This window comes from Arvicanthis niloticus, chromosome 12 (genome assembly GCF_011762505.2).
Source record: "Arvicanthis niloticus isolate mArvNil1 chromosome 12, mArvNil1.pat.X, whole genome shotgun sequence".
Classification (NCBI taxonomy): domain Eukaryota; kingdom Metazoa; phylum Chordata; class Mammalia; order Rodentia; family Muridae; genus Arvicanthis; species Arvicanthis niloticus.
Genome location: NC_047669.1, coordinates 11,871,914 through 11,894,546, shown reverse-complemented (window position 1 = coordinate 11,894,546; position 22,633 = coordinate 11,871,914). Strand labels below are relative to the sequence as shown.

At 40.0% G+C, this 22,633-nt stretch overlaps 1 protein-coding gene across 12 annotated transcripts in view; it reads right to left on the bottom strand.

Annotated features, from left to right (window-relative positions):
* Window positions 1-22,633, bottom strand: part of Lpp (LIM domain containing preferred translocation partner in lipoma) — a 597,622-nt gene that overhangs the window by 219,049 nt on the left and 355,940 nt on the right. For all 12 annotated transcript variants that reach the window (XM_034515315.2, XM_076942742.1, XM_076942739.1 and 9 more), the window contains one exon: window positions 9,389-10,081. In XM_034515315.2, coding sequence (XP_034371206.1) covers window positions 9,389-10,081 — 693 coding nt within the window. The remainder of the gene's footprint in view (window positions 1-9,388; window positions 10,082-22,633) is intronic.

Here is a 22,633-nt window from a genome sequence, read left to right as displayed (position 1 = left end):
ATTAACTAAAACAGAAAAGATTTTTCAAAATCAAATGGAGTTTAACAAATGTGGAGAAGCCAAGACCCTTGTATATTTCTTGTGTGGACATAACAAAAGTCTTGCAAAATACACCGGGCCACTGGAAACCAGTCTAGCAATCCCTCACAAGGAAATTCTACTGCTTGGTATGAGCGCCAGACAGCTGGAAAAAACCTGCCCCAGAAATATACACAGGAAGTTGGAAAATTTCCAATGTCATCAACTCATTAAAGGATAAATATGATTTGGTAAACCTGTGAGATATTATTCAGTAATAAGAAAGAAAAGAACTATTTATGTACATAAAAAGTGCATGGTATTTAAAAATACAAGGCTAATGACACAGTTATATAAGACAATCTATGATTCTCTCTCAATAATCAGTATATGCACTGAAGGTAACAGATTAGTTACTATCTATAGTTGCTACACTTGGGAGAAGACTGCTAAAGATATGGTATTTACTTAAAGGGCAAGGAAGTGACAGTTCTGATAACACAACTCAACACACATACACACACACACACACACACACCATTTAAAGAATCCTTACAATACAACTGATCTTAATAAAGATAGTATACATTAAATATGTCCAACGAGGCATGTATCATAGCAAAGAATAAAAGTGATGCTATGAAAACTGCCAGAGAATAAGCTAGCCATATGGAAGTTGGTGAGTGGACAAACTTCATCAACACCTACAGAGAGAAGCTGAAGAGGAGCAGGTCATTGGGCTTCAATGGGCTTAAAGCAACAGGGGTCTACAGGAACCACTCTACAAACAGTGGATTGATTTTTAACTTAAATTTTTATTACATTTAGTCATTTTATATGTGAGTGCTTTGCTTGCATGTATGTATCTGCACCACATGCATGATTGATTTCCATGAACATGAGGATATCAGACTCCCTGGAACTGGAGTTACTGAGGGTTGAGAACTACCATTTTGTTGTTGAGAATCAGCCCTTGGGTCTTCTGGTTCTCCAGAGGAACAAGTGCTCTTAACCTCTGAGCCATCTCCCCAGCTCCAATTTTAAAATGTTATACTTACTTCTTTTCTCCCTAAAATGTTCAACGGTAGCACATTCTAACCCAAGACTTAACAAAACCAAAACCAAATGAAAACACCAAAAAACAAAACAAAACAAATACACAAGAAGTATAAGAGCTTTAAATAATTTCATTTACTTAATAATTTTATTACATTTATGTATGTATATATGTATTTATTTATTTATTTATTTATTTATTTATTTAGAGAGAGAGTGTGTGTATGTTAGTGTGTGTGTGCGTGCGCGCGCGCAACATAAAAATTATATTGAGTAATTTAGGGCATGAGGATCCCATGATAACTCATTTCCCTGTAGCGGTATATGGCAGCCATAGACATTATGTTGACAAGTAAGGATGGCTGGACTTAAAAGCTATTTACAAAACAAAGCCAAGGAGAGCTTTAGCCCATAGGCCATAGTAGCATGGTCATTTTCCTCCTTCTACAGGCAGCTCTCCAGGAATTCTTAGCAACCTGTTATTTATTGTCCTTTTAGATACCACCTGCACCAGCTCTCTCCAACATAACTGTTAGCATATGCTTGTCCTAAGGAGGATTGGGTAGCAGAGTTATAATGGGGTTTCCTCAGATAAAAATGTAAGTGACATCTGCTATACTGCAGATGCTAGAGATGAAAAACCTCTAAAGGCTGCTTATCATAGGGTTGCTATGGAGTTTGATGCTACTCAGAGGTCAGAGAACTTTTAAAGGCTGGGGCCTACTGGAAAGTCTTTCAGTCCTGAGAGTTGCATCTCTGAAAGGCATTGTCAAACCCAAGTCTTTTTTCTCTCTTTCAGGTCCTGGCCATAAAGTGATCAAGCTTTGTTTTGGAAGCATCTCTCTGCTAAGATGCTTAGCATGACAAAGTAAACCTTCAAAACCTTGAATCAAAAATCAGGGTTTTCTCAGTAAGCTAATGACCTTTGATATTTTTCTGGTGGAATGTTAAGACATTACCTTAGGTAATTCTATTCAAACTGATCTTAAAAATACACGTATGGACCATGAAGAGTAATAAAGGAAGAACACATATTTCCAACACATATTTCACACTTTGACCTCTCCATAGTCCATAGACACACAACAGATAAAAATATATGAAATATTTATAATTACTCAATAAAAGTAGGTACTATTATCTTGAACAGAATATTGTGTTAGGTCCCAAAAATATAACTCCAAATGTAAGTGTGTAGATTACTAGGCTTAAGAACTATTTTATGTTTGGACAACTGTACAATGAGCTAATTACACAAACAAAGATATCTAGGAATGTAGGCAAACTTCATAATGGAAAGAACCCTGGGCAGGCCTCAGGGAGATCACGTCACATCTCTTCTGTGTTTAGGGTTGGCACGACACTAGAAAAGTTAATGCTGACCATGCTGGAAATAGTCACTGTATACAAACATGCTTAGTACATTTTATATAGTATGCTTCTTAAAAGTTATATGTCATTTTATACAGTTAAATTTTAAGTAAGCTCCAGCAAAAATTAATTAATTCAGAAAAAAAAGAGAAAGTGCCATATTTTCTAAAGAACATTCCTTAAATTCCAAGTAGGAAATAGAGAAAACACCATATTATTGGCTAAGAGTATTTATAAAAGTTGGATTTTCCATTTTTCAGAAAATCAAAGATCTAAAATAACAAGTAAATCTTCATTTTTGGAACAATAACACTTTTGGAATTATACTAGCTAAAAACAGCTGACTTAACTGGGCATAGCAGCTCCTACCTATAAATTCTAGCACTTGGAACGCCGAGGCAAAAGAATCTCTGCAAGTTCAAGGCCAGCCTGAGTGACATGGTGAGACCTTGTCTTACTGTCCCCATCTCTGACCTTCCCACTCCCCTAAAAGTTCTCTTTTACTGTGGGGAAAATCCTAATAGTTTTTATTTAAATTATTTAGTTTGCATATTCACCACTGATCACTAAAAGGCACATTTCTGTTTTCTAAGCAGATACAACGATAGACTAGCCTCTGAAACTGGGCAGTATTAAGGTTTACCTTGATCAAGAAGGAAACACATTTCCAAAGGTGCATGTCAATAAGTAAGGGATTTGTTTTGATATAGAATTAAATGAAACAAGAGGATAAAATTGATAATTTAGAATGTGTTTTTACTGTCAACACACAAAATCTGATGTTATTTAGTTTTTTGAAAACATTGCAGCACATAAAAAGTTTAAATGAAAATTAATGTTCACAAACCATTCTTAAGGTACTAGTTCAGGGCGCTGGATAGTAACACTTAATATTGTGGGTAGGTATGGGCTGCCTTACAATGGCTCAGTACCAAGTTCTTTTTAAGAGCATCTGTTAGAACAGCCATCTCTGAAGCTGTGGTGCTTCACACTGGAGGTTACATGTTAAAGAACCCCACTATTAATGACAAGATGACTTGCTGAGCTTGGTGGAAAATGGAGGACTCCCTGTCTCAGTAGGACTTTCCTTTCTCTGCCTGACTTTGTATACAGAGCATTCCTCAACAAAGCTGTCTGGCCTTATCTGAAGAATGACCTTGTGTGGAGGAGCATAACTCAGCACTAGTCTCAGTCTGGCTTCCTGCATGCATGACAATTAGGTGCTGTATTGTCATGACAAATTAGCTCTTTCCACCTGTAGCCCTCAAAGCTCTTACACACCCTACTCCTAGAACATACTGCCCTACTGCAGTGGTCTCTGGAAGTCTGCCCACCGTATTCACAGCAGTCCAAACCCTGCTCCCTTTGTCCTTACAGGCTGGGGGCCAGCAACCCCTGGAGAAAAGGGAGACTCACATTTACACTTTCATTAAAAATCATAGCACAAACATGCAAACAAACAAAACAACACAACCATAAAAATAAGTGACAGGGCTAAAATGACAGAAACAATAGTTTCGTATCACTCCCATGTCCATCACTTAGATTCAATCTTTCTTCATGAGCTAATATTTTTTCTTCCGTGTTCATGTTATATTACAATTAATATTGGAAAATGTTTGATGACACTTAAGACAAATAAATATGAATGGCCAGCTCATGTGTTAAACACAAGTAAACAAAAGAAAAATAGAAATTTAAATCACAATGAAATAGAACTGAATATAGTAAGAATAGTTAGAACCAGGAAGACTGAAAACACTGTGTATTGGGAAAGTCAGAGGCTTCTCTCCCTCTCATGCATCCCAGCTAAGAGTATAAACAGTATACCTAGGAAAAAACTTTAACACTTTCTTCCCCCACCCTCACAATAGCTGAAGAATAAATTGGGAAAAAATCTCTACCACTGAGCTAAACTCAGATCTCAGAACACACAAATACACACACAAACAACTTTAGGGGTGCAGCTGAAAAATACAAAGAAAAAAAACTCAGTGGTAAGTAAAAAGGTGTTGCCCTCAATTTCAGACCTAAGCATGCTTGCGGTCAAGTGTTCCCAGGCCCCTTGATGGGTTGATCCCCCTCCTCCAGGACAAGAAGGGTAGCAGTGGAGACAGGATAAGCAGCTCATGGTGTCAAACAGTGTCCTTGAGAGACATTAGAAGGAAAATCATTTCCAAGAGAGATTCTTACTGTTTGTCCTTGATAAGAACGTTTCTGTGGGGCCCAGGGGCTGGGAATAGAATCAAAGGGGACACTGCTCTGCACTGGGCTTCATTGGGGATTCTAGCCTCCTCCTGCCTCAGCTTGCAGAGATTTCCGCTGGATGTTTGTAAGCCCCTAGTTTGATGATGATCTCTCCCTACTGTTATTTGTTCTTTTTCTTAAAAGATTTGCTTATGGGGGCATTCTGCTGTGTCCAGGGCTCTCTACTGGGAACTCCAGCTGGCTGTCTTAAAGGGGTTTCCCCAGGCAATTTTTGTTGGATGTTTTGGACCCCTGATTTGATAATTTGTCTATTTGGGTTTCCATCTTCTCATTTTACTCTTGCTTGCTAAACATATAATTAACTCCCTCTTTCAAACCTGAAGTACAGCCATCATGTGTCATTTTTTGGGTCATGTGTGACAATGAGTGCCAGAGAAGAGGAAGCCTAGTTATAGGGATTTAAGGGGTACTTCCCCTCTTCCAGTCCAGCTGCTGACCTCACTCAGACGGCACCACAGACGTGTGAGCTGGTCCCTGCATATAGCATAGGTTGTGGAAGGTCCATCTGAAGCAGCATGGATGTGCAGCGCCTGCCATCCAAACACTCAAAGATGTCACGATCCAGGCGCATGAACAGAAGTTCAAATATTTAAGATATCTGACATGGCTTTCCGGGAGTTTGTCACATGGTATGAAGCAAGTGACTTATAAATGAGCAAAAGGAAAGCTTAGACCTGTGTTCACCTAATATTCATGGATTCATAAGGGTCACAACATGCTTTGTAAACTGGCCAGTGCCCAAAGAGGCGTTGATGATGTGCCTTTCACTGGCCTCAAGGTATTGTTTCCATCCTTTCCACCATGCACTATCTGATGGTAGCAGGAGAGCCCTGGCACATGTCCAGGCTCACCCTTGTGCCTGTTCTGAATGCTATCTCACTATTCCTCTGCTCCTAGGAAAGAGAAGCAATTAACACAAGAATTTCAATAGGGATAGCTCTCTTTTACATACCAGAATTTCCTTGCAGAACACTTGATACATGCCACTGTAAGAAGCTAAAGAAATATACACATATTGATTCCACTGGGATATGTGGAATGCTACTATGCCATTCTCAAATGTTTCCTTAAGCTTTATAGAAATTGTAGGTCTGGGAATTCCTTTCATACTGCTTTTTTCCTGATCTATTATGTATTTCCCAAGCCCCAAATCTAAATGAAAAATTAAGTCTATTGCCCTCTGATAGCTAAACTCTCTGGGTTAGATGAGATGAGGGATGGTTTGACATTCTTTAAGGCTGCATCATCCTAAAGGGCATTTCAAAGGCACTTTAATAGATTACTGATTTTAGAATTTAACATGTGTATTACACGAGGGGAATGAATCCCCCAACTTTTCTTGGTTACATAGCAGCAGTGTCTTCACACACTGTGAATGATATCTGTCGCTATAAGAGGGCTGAGTTATGGCCAGGAAATGGATACCAAAGTGACTTTATCACTATATGATTAAGAATTATAACGCCTTCAAGACCCTCAAGACTCTGGCATTCATTATTCAAGACCCTGGCATCCATTAAGCCATGCCACCTTATTTGAATGCTGCAGGAAACACACCTGCAAAATGACACTCCCTCCACAAAAACAACAAAATTTGCTTGTATACATCACCAGAGAGCAAAAGACCCTAGTGTATCTTTAAACAGACTTGTGCTGGGAAGGGAACGTTTTCTCTACAAAGGCTTGCTTATAACAGTGTTTCCCAAGGAACTAAGCTCAGCTGGTCCAGAGTGCACACTGTGTCTCTGTAGTGTGCAAGCTAACCGCTCAGCATGCTGTGAGAACACAAAGCTAAACCTAGTTTTTGGCCTCCATGTTGTGAGCTTATCTCTCTTCCTTCCCCCTTCTTTCCCTTATATTTCTTCTTCCCTTCTCTTTTCTATGCTGTACAATGTAGGAAAATTAAAACCATTGATCTAAAACACAGAGGAGAAACAAACAAACAAACAAACACCCCCAGTAGTTTAAATGTCAAATGTTCTGAAACCCTCAATGTACAGAAAGGTCACTGTTTGAAGATGCAAAACATCTTTTCCATTAGTACCTCAATAAACAAAACCAAATCAAAGCCAACAGGGACACTGAACAGCCCTCCCTATGCAATTATTCAGGCTATGGAAATCTCCAACTCTTTGCATTCCCTAATTAATTAGAAAATGACACTCTTCTTTACCATGGTTGAAAGTGTGACAAAGAGGTCGAGTTTTTCTTCAAACAGATTAAAGGATATTAAAGAAGAATACAGAGAGGCACTGGGAGCTCATTTCTGATGGTGGAAATCACATAGTTGGGCCAAGCAGACACAATGATCAGAACAAAAAGGCCTCTCCCCACAGGGGTGTTGGATTCAGTAGCATTCTGCTCTGAGCTAGGACCCACTCTCCATCAGCAGATGCCCACAGCACAGGCTGAAGATGCCATGGAGCTCTCAGTCCCTTTCCCTTCCAACAGCACAGACACATGGCTATATCCCAAACTCAAACTACCTCTTTATAATCACAATGAGAACTACAATTTAATTTGCAAATTGAATATGATGTGAAAAGACATGATTCTGTTAAAAAACAAATATTTCAGTTTTTAGAAAAGTGATATGCCATCCACTGACACCCAATATCAAAAATAATGTAATTAATCATTTTGAGTAATTAACTTCCTCAAATAATTAGCAAACAAAAGTTTGGCAACTTCTGGTAAGTAGTTAATAAAATACTCCCATGGCCTAAATAGGTGGGAAAAGTCACAACACCAGTGGATCAAGGGCCCATCCCTCCCTATCAACAGTTTTAAATGTGCAACTAGGATTTATAATATATAGGGTCAAACCATGTCTTGCTTGTAGAGCAGCACCCTCAAACCATTCTGACATTAGCTCTTTCTTGGAGTAATGTCACTTAGTTGTCTAGTGGGCTTCTATACGTAAGGTGTGGAGTTATGGAGACAGAACCAGAAATTAACCTCATGTGTCATGTTCACACATGAAAACATGAATGCAAATACATATACATGCACATACATATTGCCCCCTCCCCCAGATAAAAGCTAGGTTTTGTGTTTGTTTTGAAAGCTTAAACTACACAGCAAAGTTACATGGGCAGACCTTCTAAATACCACAGTACATTCCTCATAAATTGAGGCAGGGTCTGAATACTTGGTCTCTGTTGCTAAACTGGAATTTGTACTGTTGCTAATTCTGTCTAGCCTGGCTCTCTTGCCCATGCACACCTAGCTTTTAATTGAGTTTGAAGATTCCAAATGTGGTTCTTATGCTTTACTCACAGAACTACCTTCTTAGCTAAATTCACTCACACGTGTGTGTGTGTGTGTGTGTGTGTAAGCCTTGTACTAAAAAAATGATCAAGGTTAGCCCACTTTGATATAAGTGTCATAGCTGAGGCTTGTGGATTACTGCAGCCTATCATAGGCACTACTTGGAATCTGATTCTTGCTTGCAGCACAATGATATAAGAGTAACTTTCATCTAAGATCTATGAGCCAGTGCCAGGATATACCAAAAAGGACTTTATTTTTTTGGTTGTTGATCCAAAGTTGAGTATGAGAATGATCTGTTATAAAACTAACAATCTGATCAAAATTTGGAAATTATTGAGAAAAATATGGTTTAATCTTCTACACAATCCAACAGTTCAAATTACCATTCTGCTTCAGGGTAACCAAAGGTTACTCAACTCTGGAATCTTCACAGCACTTCCTACATGGAAAGGGGGAATTTGCTTCTAACCCAGTGACTGAAAGCTCACTCAGCTCCTCATTTAACCCTTTGTATAGTAATTCTCATTTGTTTTCATTTCATGCTGAGAGGGAACACATGTGTTGTCCCAGGAGTAGGGGAAAACCTGAGTTGTGACGAGTAGGGAATATAGTATAACTTCTGCAGTCAGAAGTAGTAATGGTATAATGAAATGAAAAGGAGACTGTATACTCTGAAAACCTCCATTCACAAAGGATTTCCAAACATTCTTGATAGAGTTAAAGACAGAAGAGGAAGACCCTTCCTGGAGAATACAGGATCTGAAAAGCAAGGGCCAATAAACAAGCCCCAAGGTCTCTTTTTCTTCCCAAAGGGAAGTAGCCTGCCTCTTTGATCCACTTGACCACATCTGTATCTGGAGGCCTTGGCTACTTGTTTGACCCTAGCAGTCACTGCAGTACAAACGCTGCTTGAATTCTTACCACCTTACCATAGGCTTTGAATGTTAGCAGCTCCTATGCTTGCCTTAGACACCTCTCTTCTACAGATCTGGGAATTTCTTGTACCTGACAAAACATGAGATACTGCAAATATATCCAGATTCCATGCAAGTGCAACATATATGAAGACATTTCTGTATTACACAGAAAGGTTTGCTGTAAAAAACAAAATGTCATAGTGGGAAGATATATTATTTTTGATTCCACCTTTAGATCAGACTTTCTAGACTACATTCATTCAGCTTTTGGTAAGATAATCCTTCCTGAGCCACTGGTTGCACAGGATGCTGAAGGATACTGGTACTGTGTAAACAGGACTACACTCACCTTCTTCATTTCTCTATTTTCCTCTGCAGTGGGATCTGCTAACGGCAGAACTGACATGCATGCCTGTCTTTAATGGTGCTCTCTAGGTGAAACGCTCATTTTCTTTTCTCTATTGCTGTGTTAGTAGATTTCTTACCTTTGGCTGCAGTGGTGGTGCACAGGGAGCTGAAACAGGGTCTGTGATATAGGTCTTCTTGGGACCACTGACTGGATACATGCCAGGATGGTTCTGATTCCCTGCTCCAGGATTGGCGTACCCAGGTTCCCGCTTCCAGGTATTAGGTTGAACCTGTTGTCCATAAGCAGAATCGCCGTCATGTCTGCCCCCGTAGCTAGGACTTGCTGCATAATAGGGTTCATAATAGCGTCCTTGGTTGGAGGTATACCCATATCCAGACTCAGGCTGATGTCCTGAGGGTGGAATATATGCATACTCGGTGGCAACACAAGTTGGAGGAGGAGGAGGAGGAGGACACTGTCCCGATACAGGAACCTGTGGGGTGTTATAGCCACGAGGCCCTGGACCATATATTTGTCCAGAGGATGGACTAGCCATGTAATGTGGGCTGGGCTGAGCTGACTTCACTTGCACATTGAAGGTGGGCCTTGAAGAAGTGGATGCTGTAGTGTAGGAGGCTGGAACTGGCTGAGGCTGGGGTTTGAGTGTTCCAATTGGAGTCACTGGGATGGGCGCAGCCTGGGGTACACAGTGTGGTTTCGTTGAAGACTTCTTGGTTGCAGTCAAGGGTGGCTGGTGTGGAATGACCATTCTCTTATGTCCTGTGACAGGAGTAGAAACTTGAGCAGAGGCTATTGAACTGCCAGAGCCCTAAAATAGAAGAGAAAAATGACAAAGATGATCAGCAATAAAAGAAAATAAAAAATATATAAATGAGCAAATGGGGAGTATGGTTAATTATTGCTTATATATTAAGGTGTAAAATATAAATAAGGTATGGTCTTTCCCTTAAGGAGATCACTAACCCAAAAGTCAGTTTTCTGTGCAGTATCAGTAAACAACGGAATTATAAAAAAGGTAAGACAAATTGATTTGCAATAGCATGCACAAGGCTGAGACAGCAGGAAGGAGCTTGACCAAGGCGTAAACTATGTACAGACTGAAAACAAGACAGTGATGGAAGGAGTTACATGAACAAACAAAAATGGATGCAGGTTGTGTCTGTGGACTAGCAGAGCCTAGATCACTCAAACCGCCTTCAGATCTAGGCCGGTACCCATCCAAATGCAGAAACAGGACACTTCTCTAGTTCAAACCCAAATGGAAACAGAAAAGAGCATAAACAGTGGTTGGCTAAATTGTTCATGAAAAGAAAGAACACAGGTAGATTACATTGCTGATTTTAAAATATGTTAAAAATGTTAATAATCACAACAATGTAGCAAGAACAAAAAGACAGAGGTAAGATGGAAGGATGGCCTGCAAATAGAGAAACACATATAATAAAATTCATGTTTTTTCTACATAAGTGCCGAGAACAAACAGCAGAGAAAGTGAAGTTTCTTTCATAAACTGTGCTGAAAAACTGGATTTATACAAGAAAGGAAGCAGGTTAGAGGAGGTCAGATACCACCAACTAAAAATGGCTCTAAAGATGTAAATACTCTAGGAAAGAAAACAGAAACTTCATGAGAAGAGACTTGGTAATAATTTAATAGACATAGCACCAGAAGTACAGACAAGAGAAACAAAGCAAGCAGAGCAATGGCATCATACTGACAAGCTCTGCACAATGAGAGCAATGGCATCATATTGACAAGCTCTGCACGGTGAGAGCAATGGCATCATACTGACAAGCTCTGCACGGTGAGAGCAATGACATCATATTGACAAGCTCTGCACGGTGAGAGCAATGACATCATATTGACAAGCTCTGCACGGTGAGAGCAATGGCATCATATTGACAAGCTCTGCATGGTGACAGCAATGGCATCATATTGACAAGCTCTGCACGGTGAGAGCAATGACATCATATTGACAAGCTCTGCACGGTGAGAGCAATGGCATCATATTGACAAGCTCTGCATGGTGAGAGCAATGACATTATATTGACAAGCTCTGCACGGTGAGAGCAATGACATCATATTGACAAGCTCTGCACGGTGAGAGCAATGACATCATATTGACAAGCTCTGCACGGTGAGAGCAATGACATCATATTGACAAGCTCTGCACGGTGAGAGCAATGGCATCATACTGACAAGCTCTGCACGGTGAGAGCAATGACATCATATTGACAAGCTCTGCACGGTGAGAGCAATGACATCATATTGAAAGCCCTAAACAGGAAGAGCAATGACATCACGCTGAAAAGCTCTCCACAGCAGTAGCAATGACATCATATTAACATGCTCTATACAGCAAGAGCACTGACATCATATTGAAAAGCTCTGCACAGCAAGATCAATGACATCCTATTGAAATGCTCTACACGGCAAGAACAGAGTGAAAGGCAAGCACTGAATGGGAACAGATGATCGTATATTCAGTAACAGGCTAATCCTCAAAGATCTAAGAAGGCCTTACAATGCAGAAGTAAACAGAGACAAAGAAGGCCTACAGAGATGGCTCTGTGGTTAGAGCACTTGGTACTCATTCAGAGGACTTGGGTTTAATTCCTAGGATGCTCAAGCCTGTGCCCAAGCACCTATAACTCTAGTTCCAGGGTGTCTGGTACCCTCTCTTGGTCTCCATGGACACTAGGAACACACAAGTTATACTTGTATACATGTAGACATGCAGACAAATGTCCATAAGAATAAACATAAAACAAAGAAAAGATACTTTTAAAACAAGTTTAGGTTTTGAGAATGACAATAATAATACTTTTTAAAAAAGATATACAAAAGACAAAGCATTCAGAGCATTGTTCCTTATTACCTCTAATAGACAGATGAACATAAAATCCAAAGAAGGAATCACATCCTTGTGAGGATCGTTGATATTAAGCAAGGAGAATGGAAGACTAGCACTGGCAAGACCAGTAGGGTGTCTCACACTGTTGTTGGAAAGGCAAAGTGACAGAGCCGATGGAGGACAGTGGAAAAATTCTAGAATACCTTAAGAGGGAACAAACATATGACCTAGCATCCAGTATTACTGAACTGTGGATTTCAAAGAGCGATTACAGTTTCCTCATTGTACCACTATTTACGAGAAAAAACTTAGATGTCCATCAAAAAGTGACAGATAAAGAAAATGTGCATATAATGCAATGCTGTTTCTCAAAAAGGAAATTCTACATCATATAGCAACATGAATGAACCTTGAAGACATTACTGCACGAAAACAACCCAGTTACAACAATATAAATATTGTATTATTTTACATAAAATGTTGAATGAAAACAATTAAAACTCACAAAATCAAGAATTGGGATTATAGTGTCAAAGACCTGAGAGGGCTTCTGTTATTCTGAGGAAATACTATGACCAAAGTAAGTTGGGGAGGAAAGGGATTATCTGGCTTACACCTAGCTCCACATCATTGTTCATCAAGGAAGGAAGTCAAGACAAGAACTCAAGCAAGGTAGGAGGGTGCAGATGTCATGGAGGAATGCTGCTTACTTGCTTGCTCCACATGTTTTTCTCAGCATGCTTTCTTATAGAACCCTGGACTACCAGCCCAGGGATGGCACCACCAACATTGGGCTGTCCCCTCCACCCACCAACCACTAATTCAGAAGATGCCTTACAGGTCTGCTTACAACACAGTCTTATGGAGGCTTTATTTATTTATTTATTTATTTATTTATTTATTAACTGAAGTTTTCTCCTTTCATATGATTCTAGCTTGTGTCAAGCTGACATAAAACTAGCCAGCACAAATGGGAATATTAAATACGGAGTTTCCAATCATTTGACTTGCTCTCAGTCAAGCAAGAGAAGCTGTGAAGGTTCACTTTTTAACAGTTTGTTTACCATCGTTGATAATGTATTAGACAGTGAAAGTTTTGTCAGAAGAGAAAGGAAAACACAAAGCTCTCTAGACACAAGCAGAAGGGAAAGTGAGGCCCTGCTCCTAACAGACAGCATGTGGGAGATGAACCCTGTGTTGTCTCGTGTCGTTTGTACAGTGATTCGTGCTGTGTCCTAGGGTGAAGGGATCTACCTCCCTCCCATGTAGCATAACAGAGTTTCATTAATATACACTGAAGATGCTTGGAAAACCAATGGTAGAAAACTAACACATAAAAAGATTCGACTCCCAGAAAATCACACATACATGTATGTATAGATGAGTGTGATATTTAAATGTGCTCGATTTTCAAAATGAAAATGTTAAATTATGACAAAAATTCAAGAATTCATACAAAATCAAAAAATAAAATGAAATGTCAAAAATATATTCTTGGAACCACCAAATAATCCAATAAACAGAAAATATTCGGCAACATGACTCTTCAATTAACTGAATATGTGGACCAGATAAGCATTGGCACAGTTTGCTTTAACTAAGAAGAACATAAATATACATACTTTAAAATAATGATTCCTGCTCTTTTTCCTTTCATGTCCAATCAGATAAAATATGTAACACTTTGGAGGAAAATCACATACAGCAAAATACACTAGTTTTAACAACACTTATGATAAAAATATTCAAACACGTGCCAGTGTACATGCAACAGAACACGAAGCAGAAATGAGAGGAGAGCAGGAAAGCTTGCCTGGAAATGTTTTTCTTTTTAAGGACTTAGCAAAGGAATGGATTCCATTTGACATTTCAGACACACTCCATATTGGGTGGTGATCCTTTCCCACCTCTCTCCCATCTTCTAACTCCTGAGTCCTTTCCACTTTGGTGTCACGCATGGTCTATTACCCTCTCAACTCCTCTCCTAAAACCTTCTTGTACAGTCACCTTTCTAGCTACATGGCAGATACCCACAGAAACACCTATATTCATGTAAATGTACATAAAAATTGAAACTGAAGTTTCTCATATAAAGGAGATCAAATGGTATTTCCAATATGGATGTAATGCCTCTGGAGTTGGGGCCTTGAAACGACTGTCAATCAAGGATTTTGTGTATGTGTGTGTGTGCGTGTGTGTTGTGTGTGTGTTGTGTGTGTGTGTGTGTCTGTGTCTGTGCTTATCAAAAGGAAAATTATTTCTAAGAAGTGAGGGCTATACTAGTTCACTTTCTAAATGCAATTATGGTTGGTATTACTTTTCAAATGGTGTAATTTTAAGCACTGGTCCTGGGGTGTGGCTTCACAGCTATCATAGAGAATGTGACTTCTATTAGGCTAGTTACTCAGGCACTATATACATTGATAGTCGAGTCTGTGAGATATTCAAAGTATGAGCTATATGTTTCGCTGCTGAAGCATCATCAAAGAAAGCAGAGCTGATCCCCTCTGCCATCAGTTTCACCTTTGTACATGTTATATTGACATTATTGATTAGGATAAAATGTCTAATGTTACAATTGATTTTTCTAGGTACTGTTTACTTTTCAATGTGGTCTGTTACATAATGTCAGGGTCTTACTTAACTGGGCATATATTTATGAATATGTATAGTATATGTGTTTTTAATAATATACTGTGTAATTAAAGCGTGCGCGCGCGCACGCGCGCGCGCACACACACACACACACACACAAATTTCTATTAAAAACTATGAGTACTACCTTCAGCCTAAAAGGAAAGAGACCCTTCACCTATCTAGCAACATCCAAGATGCTTGGTTTATAAAAATAAATAAGTTTGTTTCAGAAAAGGACAGTATAAAATTAAACAAATTCTATATTCAATAGAATCTTGTAACTTAATAGAAAATGCAATTAGAAATTTAAAATTAAGTTTTGTATCTTAGAATTACAAGTTTCCCAAGAAAACTATATTTGAGACAAATGATATGTTGGAGATGGCCTTCAATCAAGATCCCCCAAAACAGGAGCAAAGACTAAAACAAGGGACATGCTCCCACTAAGCACTGTTGAAGAACTCATGCACACAAGCTTCATGGATAGGCTCAGTAAGGTGAGCCACCAGACTCAGAAAAGAGATTTGCAACCTGCACAGAGAGAACTATCATCTTCCCTAAACTGGATTGCACTGGTGAGTGGTGAGGAGGTATAGTTATTTAACACAGAGAAGAGAGAGTTAGAGAGGAAAGAACCCAGAGAGACCCAGGCATCATCCTATCAGTGGCCCAGAGGAAGATGTATGGCCAACAGCTACTGACGTCTTCTCAAGGAGCACTGCCTGTGCCCTTGTTGGCTTCTGGATCACTCAACGGTGATTGTGCCCCATAATAATGATGATAACCAAAAGGTCTCTATCAATTTCGAATCTCCCCCTGGTCACTAAGTACAACCATTCCAGCTGAGAACCACTGAAACTGAGACAGGAATCTCCTGCCCCTGGGAACATTTTCATCTTTATCTCTTATTCAGTCAAAGGGTACAGAAAGCTACATGTCTGGATTAAACAGAGTTTCATGTCATTACAAATAATTTTTCTAATCTTAACATAAGTTAATAACAATAAAAATAGTCACCATGCTGCCCCTGGGCCCTTAACCTGCCACATAATCTCTTTTCTGTACCTTCTCTCTTTAAGTCCATTATCTACAGCTTAAAACATGACCAATATCACAAAAATGCTCAATACTTTCTCCAGGGTTCATCTGTATACTGAACCCTAGACTTGAATATTCAATTGATTATTTTCATCTATCGGCCTGAATGTCTTATATGTTTTTTTAGGATCAATAAAAACTTTCCATAACATATGTTGATCTGGGCTGCCGAGATTGTCCCTTATTACTGTTTAAACATAGAATCCGGCTACTACACTCTAATTAAAATGTTTCCTATCTTGGGGATGTCCACATTTCACCATAGCTACTAAGAAAGCACTTGCTCTTTTCCAGCACTATCCAGACTTTTGGTCCACCCCCCACCCCACCAACAAAATTGTTCTGCCTATGCCTGGAGGGATTTTTTTCCCTCACACACATACAATTGCATTACTTTGTCATTTAAAAGTCTTCACTACACTAGTAGGATAATGTCCCTTCCATTTCTTGTCTGACCGAGATGCCACATACAAGCTTTCATCCATATCCACATTTCCAAGTTCTCCACATCTCAGACAGGGATTTGGGTTAAACAAGTATCAAGTTCTTAAAGAAATGTTGGCCTGAACCGTCTCTCAGATTAACTGTCCAGTTCTTAAGTTCAAAAAACTTGGACTGAACTCTCTCTCTGAGTGTATCTCATTTCTCCTGTTCTTTATTATCATGTGTGTATGTGTTTGCTTTCTCAAGGGAAGGAGCCAGTCACTTTTACTAAACAAGACACCCTGAATAGTTTACAACATCATAGCCCACAGAAGAAATTTAGAAAGACATTGATAAGTGAGTGAATAGTTGTCTCCTTAAGAAAACTGCAACATAGAATTGACAACAAATGCATGGATACACTGGATACGTGCTTAATTATAATGGTGCACTCAGTCTTGGTTCTCCAGTTTAATGACTTTAGGACATTTTAACATTGTTATCTTTCCAAGAAGCATTTGTAGTGCTGTTTCTTTTTGTTTTTGTTTGTTTGTCTGTTTTAGATGGAAGTCTCACCAAGTAGCTGAGGCTGGTCTTGAACTTAGTCAGACTTCTGAGTTCTAGGATCACTGGGCATATGCCAGCAAATGGAGCTTCTGATTTTCCTTTTAATAATGGTTTTGGAAATGTAAGTTCTCAATACTTGTGTTCTAGGGACAATGTTCTAAGGATAGATTTAAAGGCATTCATCGGGGTATAGAGGTAAAAAGCTGAAGCAGCAGGATTACAGCAGATTCAGAGGCAACCCAAGACCCACGGTGACTCTAAGGCCAGTTTGGGGTTCATACTCAAAACCTGTTTTATTTTGTTTAAAAAAAAAAAAAAAAAAAAAAAGCTCGGTGGTGGTGGAACAGATTTCTTACTGGAGGCAGAGGCAGGAGGAACTTTGAGCTCAAAGCCAGGCTGCCCTACACAGCAAGTTCCAGGACAGCCAGAGCTACATGGACAAACCATGCCTCAAAAATAAAACAATAAAACAAACAAAACAAATAAAAAGCAACCAGTAACTAAAACATTAAAATAATATAGTCCATAAATATTCAAGCAAGTAGAACTCATTTTTTTAATTAAGCAAGCATCCACTGTAAGTCAGTACATGTCAGGCACTCCTAACTGCTATAGCGACAGCAAGACAAGGGAGGCTGAGATACCGGGAAATACATCCCTACTCAACAGCATATGAAGAATGTGATGAGTTATAGACATGATTCTAAAATGACTCCTGTTTAGAATGGAAATTTTCTCACACAACAGGGGACAGTGGTAAAACAGTAAATACCCACACTAACTAGCGGTAGAAAGCTCAACTCCCTAAATTAGACATCAATCAAGGTATGTAATGCCACTGAAAATGCCCAAATCTAACTGCTACATGGAGAATAAACTGTGTAACCAGCCTTCTGTACAACAAGGTTGAAGTGACACAATGATATTTCCACATAGTCGAGAAACAGAAAAATGTGTACAGACTGACAATTGACTTGTTAAACAATTGTGACGAGGGGTATTGCCATTTCAATCATATTTCATGATAAGCTGTCGCTCCCCGTTCCAACCCGCAGAAAGGAGAGACACAACACGAGATTCTTCCCAACGCAGTTTTACTCAGGAACCTTTCTTACAATCTCTCTGAAAGCCCCCATCCCAGTTCCACTTTCCCCTTTATCCCCATGCCTGGTCACTCAGAGCCTGCCACGTGGGCACACACCATTGGCACACGTCAAATGGCCTGATACTACGTGGCAGCGAGTCTGCGCAGTATAAGCCAGTGGCGAAGTGTGAGGAAGTCAGGCGCCATTCATAAAATTAGGCAGGTGCCATTCATAAGCTTTGGCCATTCATAAGCTTAGGTGCCATTTTAGCTGGCTGCCGCACCTGCTCCCCACAGATCCCCCTTTTTATATTGATTTGATGAGAAGTCTCACCAACCTCAGACAAAAAGAGGATAGGGTACTATTACCATTTTCTAACGGGGGCGGGGGGGTGGGGAGTAGAGGCCTGATCCCCATTAGGATGACAAATATGGGACACTGTAATGATTTTTGGACCTCTGTCGTTGTACAGTAGGTCTACTAATCATACCCATCCCGATGCCTTTTCATGGGGGAAGGATTTTGGCCTTAACCTCCATGCAATCAGGCATATCCCTCAGGGAATCTACCTTGATATAATTCAAGGACATCCCTTGCAGTGCCACCTGACACCCTGTGAATCTAGGTACATAGAGCCCTCCTCAAACTGTTGGGTAGTGGTCCGTCTCATCAAACCATATCTCCATAATGATTTTCATTTTTTTCCATCATAGTCAGCCATACTTGTGACAACTGTCCCAGATCCACTGCTGCAAATGTGTGTACCATCAGGGCTTGATCACGGGCACAGGCAACTGATGGGGACCAGGCACACAGCAACCTCCCCAATTCCTACCCACTCCCTGATGTGGGACATTGCTTGAAGTGATGTGAACGACAGACTGCCTCAGTTCTCTCATCAAATTCCCCAGACCAGTCTCCTGTGAGAAAGACTCCTGGAGAAGTTAGCTGCATTATGCGGCAGTCAGACCAAAAGGAAATAAAGAGGTATTCCAACACAAAGAATAAAAGCAACTATTTTGTACTATTAAACTACCATTAAACGCTAGTAGTAGTGTCAGCAGCCTCATCATGGTCTTCTGCCTGTGTCAAGATATTCATTCTCTCTCTCTCTCTCTCTCTCTCTCTCTCTCTCTCTCTCTCTCTCTCACCCAGACACACACACATACACAGACACACATACACAGAGCTGCCAAACAGAAATACGCATATATCAAAGTTCCCATACTCGTCCCCAAACTGGGAACTTATACTTTCACTTTTAACTCGTCCCAAAACCGGGAACTTTTCCTTTAACTCGTCCCAAAAGCAGGAACTTATATTGTCTCCTATCCGAGAACCTAATTGTCCCACTTGCCTGGGAACTTTATAGTATCTAAACTGAGAGAGCTTTCTTTTGTCCCACTTACCTGGGAACCTTACCAGCTAGCTGCCCTGACTGCTTGGGTTCTGAATTTGTTCCCCGTACGGGCCACCACTTGTTGCTCCCTGTTCCAACCCACAAAAAGGAGCAACACAACACGAGATTCTTCCCAATGCAGTTTTACTCAGGAACCTTTCTTACAATCTCTCTGAAAGCCCCTATCCCAGTTCCACTTTCCCTTTTATCCCCATGCCTGGTCACTCAGAGCCTGCCACGTGGGCACACACCATTGGCACACGTCAAATGGCCTGATACTACGTGGCAGCGAGTCTGCGCAGTATAAGCCAGTGGTGAAGTGTGAGGAAGTCAGGCGCCATTCATAAAATTAGGCAGGTGCCATTCATAAGCTTTGGCCATTCATAAGCTTAGGTGCCATTTTAGCTGGCCGCCGCACCCGCTCCCCACAATAAGTGTCACACACCATTTGACAAACATGATGTTTTCTATTTGTGGCTATCCATGTTTCCCCTGTGTGGCAGTAAACAGAAATTAAAGTACTCACTGGAAATTAATCGATGCATTATAACAACAAGCTCTTATAGCACTTACTTCATGCAAACATCTGTCAAGTACACTTCATACACAATCCTCACTATCACAATGGAGGCAGGAACTATGGCTATGCACATTTTGGATGCTGGTGGATAAACCCAGGTTGTCTAGGACTGCAGTGTGATGTCTTCAAGACTACTATGGGCCAGGCTTGGTGATGTACGCCTGTAATTCCAAAACCCAGTGAACTGAGGCAAAGAATTATAAGGTAAAGGCAAGCCTGGCCTACAGAGACAGACCTTTGTCTCAAAATTGAACAAAACAATCAAAACCAAAACTAACTAACTAACCAACTAACTAACAGCAAACCATACCACCTTCTGATAAAAAGTGAGACTAAATGAAATCACGCGAGTGCATGAGCGCGCGCGCGCGCACACACACACACACACACACACACCCCACCACCACCACCACCACCACCACCACCACCACCACCACCACCACCACCAAAATCTTAAAAGACCTTTTCAGACTATTTATGCTTTTTTTATTTCTACATCTTCTGTGATCAAGACACAGTCACAGAAACCATTTCTTTCCCTCAGAAAAGAATCAAATGACTACGTGGAACAGGAGGCCACTGCCAGGGTCTAGGAAACAGCAGACGTCTTGAACTGGAGAGAGCTGAGGAGCTCACACCTGCCCTAAACATCCAGCTGCTGGATCCTATGAGCTGATTGCTACTCGACAAACAGGAGAGCCAACATTCCTTTTCTGACTTAAAGTTTTCATCAAGAGTCTTGGCTGTTGTAAACAAGGGGAAGCAAAGAATAGAGTTTTACACTAAATATTATACATGAGGTAAACCCTGCTGAAATAGTAAATTTTATGTTAAATATCATAAATCAATCAACCAACCAACCGACCAACCAGTCAATCAACATATTAGAGTGAATGAAAAATATAAAAGCATGGGAATAATTTCATATTTTAAGATCAAGAAACAATGGTTTCCATCTGTTTACAGATACAACACCATTGATATATCATGTAAATATATGAAACACTGAATGATCTGTCCCTAAACCAGTGACACTGATGAAGGCAATCTAGCATATTTTTATACCTAAATCCTGAAAACATTACTTATTATATTTTTGATCAGGAATTTTAATGTTATCTATCAACATATCTGATCAGTGGAAAGTATTTCTCATTTGAAAATATAAACAAGTCTACTTAATATAAAGCTGAAGTAAATACCAGCATAGCAAAAATAAATACTGAAATGTTATAACATTTTAATTTCCACGAATAAAAACAATAAATGAAGAAACCCAGCAACAACAAAGGTCTAATACATTTTAATCGATTCAAGTTTTACTTTGGGGAACACACTCAAGAGAAGCTCAGCCACCCTTTCCATTATTCTGTATATTGTGACCAAAGCAACCTCATAGCTGGGTCCTTAATGTTGAGTTAAAACAACTGCAAGTGTTTCTGTCAGAGTCAAATCACATGCTTTCAGCTGGTGCCCTGGATTCAAAAGATCACTCCCAATATGGGGACAGGACTAATACTCAAAGTACGTGCATGTGTGCACACATTTACACACACAGACACTCCCCCCCCCACACACACATCAGTCATAGATACACGCCTTCCAATACCTCTACAGCTTTCCTGTCATAGAGATGCATAAATATCTCACTTCTGTTCAGCACATCACACTTGTTCATTTCACAGTGCTGTGCTCTGCAAACACATACTCCAGCTAGTGATGGGCTATTCTTAATAACTTCTGAGGCAGAAATAGCAGCAACAGTATGGTCTGATGTGGCACTCTAGAGCAGTTGGTCTTAGACGATTTTCCGTTTAATTAATTCTCACAACACTTCTGAGTGGGTATAAAATACTGTGAAGACAGGCAGCTCCCCTGACTAAGGACAGCACCAATGCATGCCTGTCAAGTTGTTTCTCAGAAATAAAATCAAGTGGGAGCACTCAGGTGCTATCTTGAAAATGTTCATTTTTTTTTTTTTCCTCCCTGATGATTAAACAGACAAACCCAAGTCCTGGTGAGACCTACATACTCACATTTGTAAAGCAAGCATCCTGAAAGTCCAGAGAGCCAACATTTTAAAGAGTGTCTCCCACCTATCCTGAAGAACTTTCAAAAGAGATAGAAGGTTATCAGTTTGAACTTGGGAAGTCTCCAAGTCTCTTATTGGAATAACTATGCATACTGTACAGTTGACTATGTCCCTAGCATGCATGTGTCTGTAGCTGGACAGATCGCCATTGACAGGAGCATTTATTCAATCTGAGAGTGCAATAGTCTAGGAATCTAATGAGAAAAGAGCCTATGGGATAGCAGACAATTCTGTTACATGAGACTTCATCCCCCAAGGCCTAACATGGTTCTGCAATGTGGCCAAGAAAACATAAAAAAAAAAAAAATCAGTTCAGTAAGAGAACAGAAAAGTACACTTTTCCACGGCCTGCAGCAAAGAACGCCGGCAGGGTTCTTTCAGGGGGCAATTTTGCTGGGAGAGCTGTAAAATACTGATAAATTGTTTATGTGAATAAAAACGGAAGAGGAAGACTAGGGAAGTCACGATGCACAGATAATGGGGAATTCTATATAGCTTAAGAGAAAAGGCATGGATCAGGAATATGTGAAGAAAGCCATGTCTATGTGGGTTGACGAAAATATGAAAACCTGAAGACAGATACCTTGAAGAGATGTGATAGAATGCCACAGATATCTGTACTTGA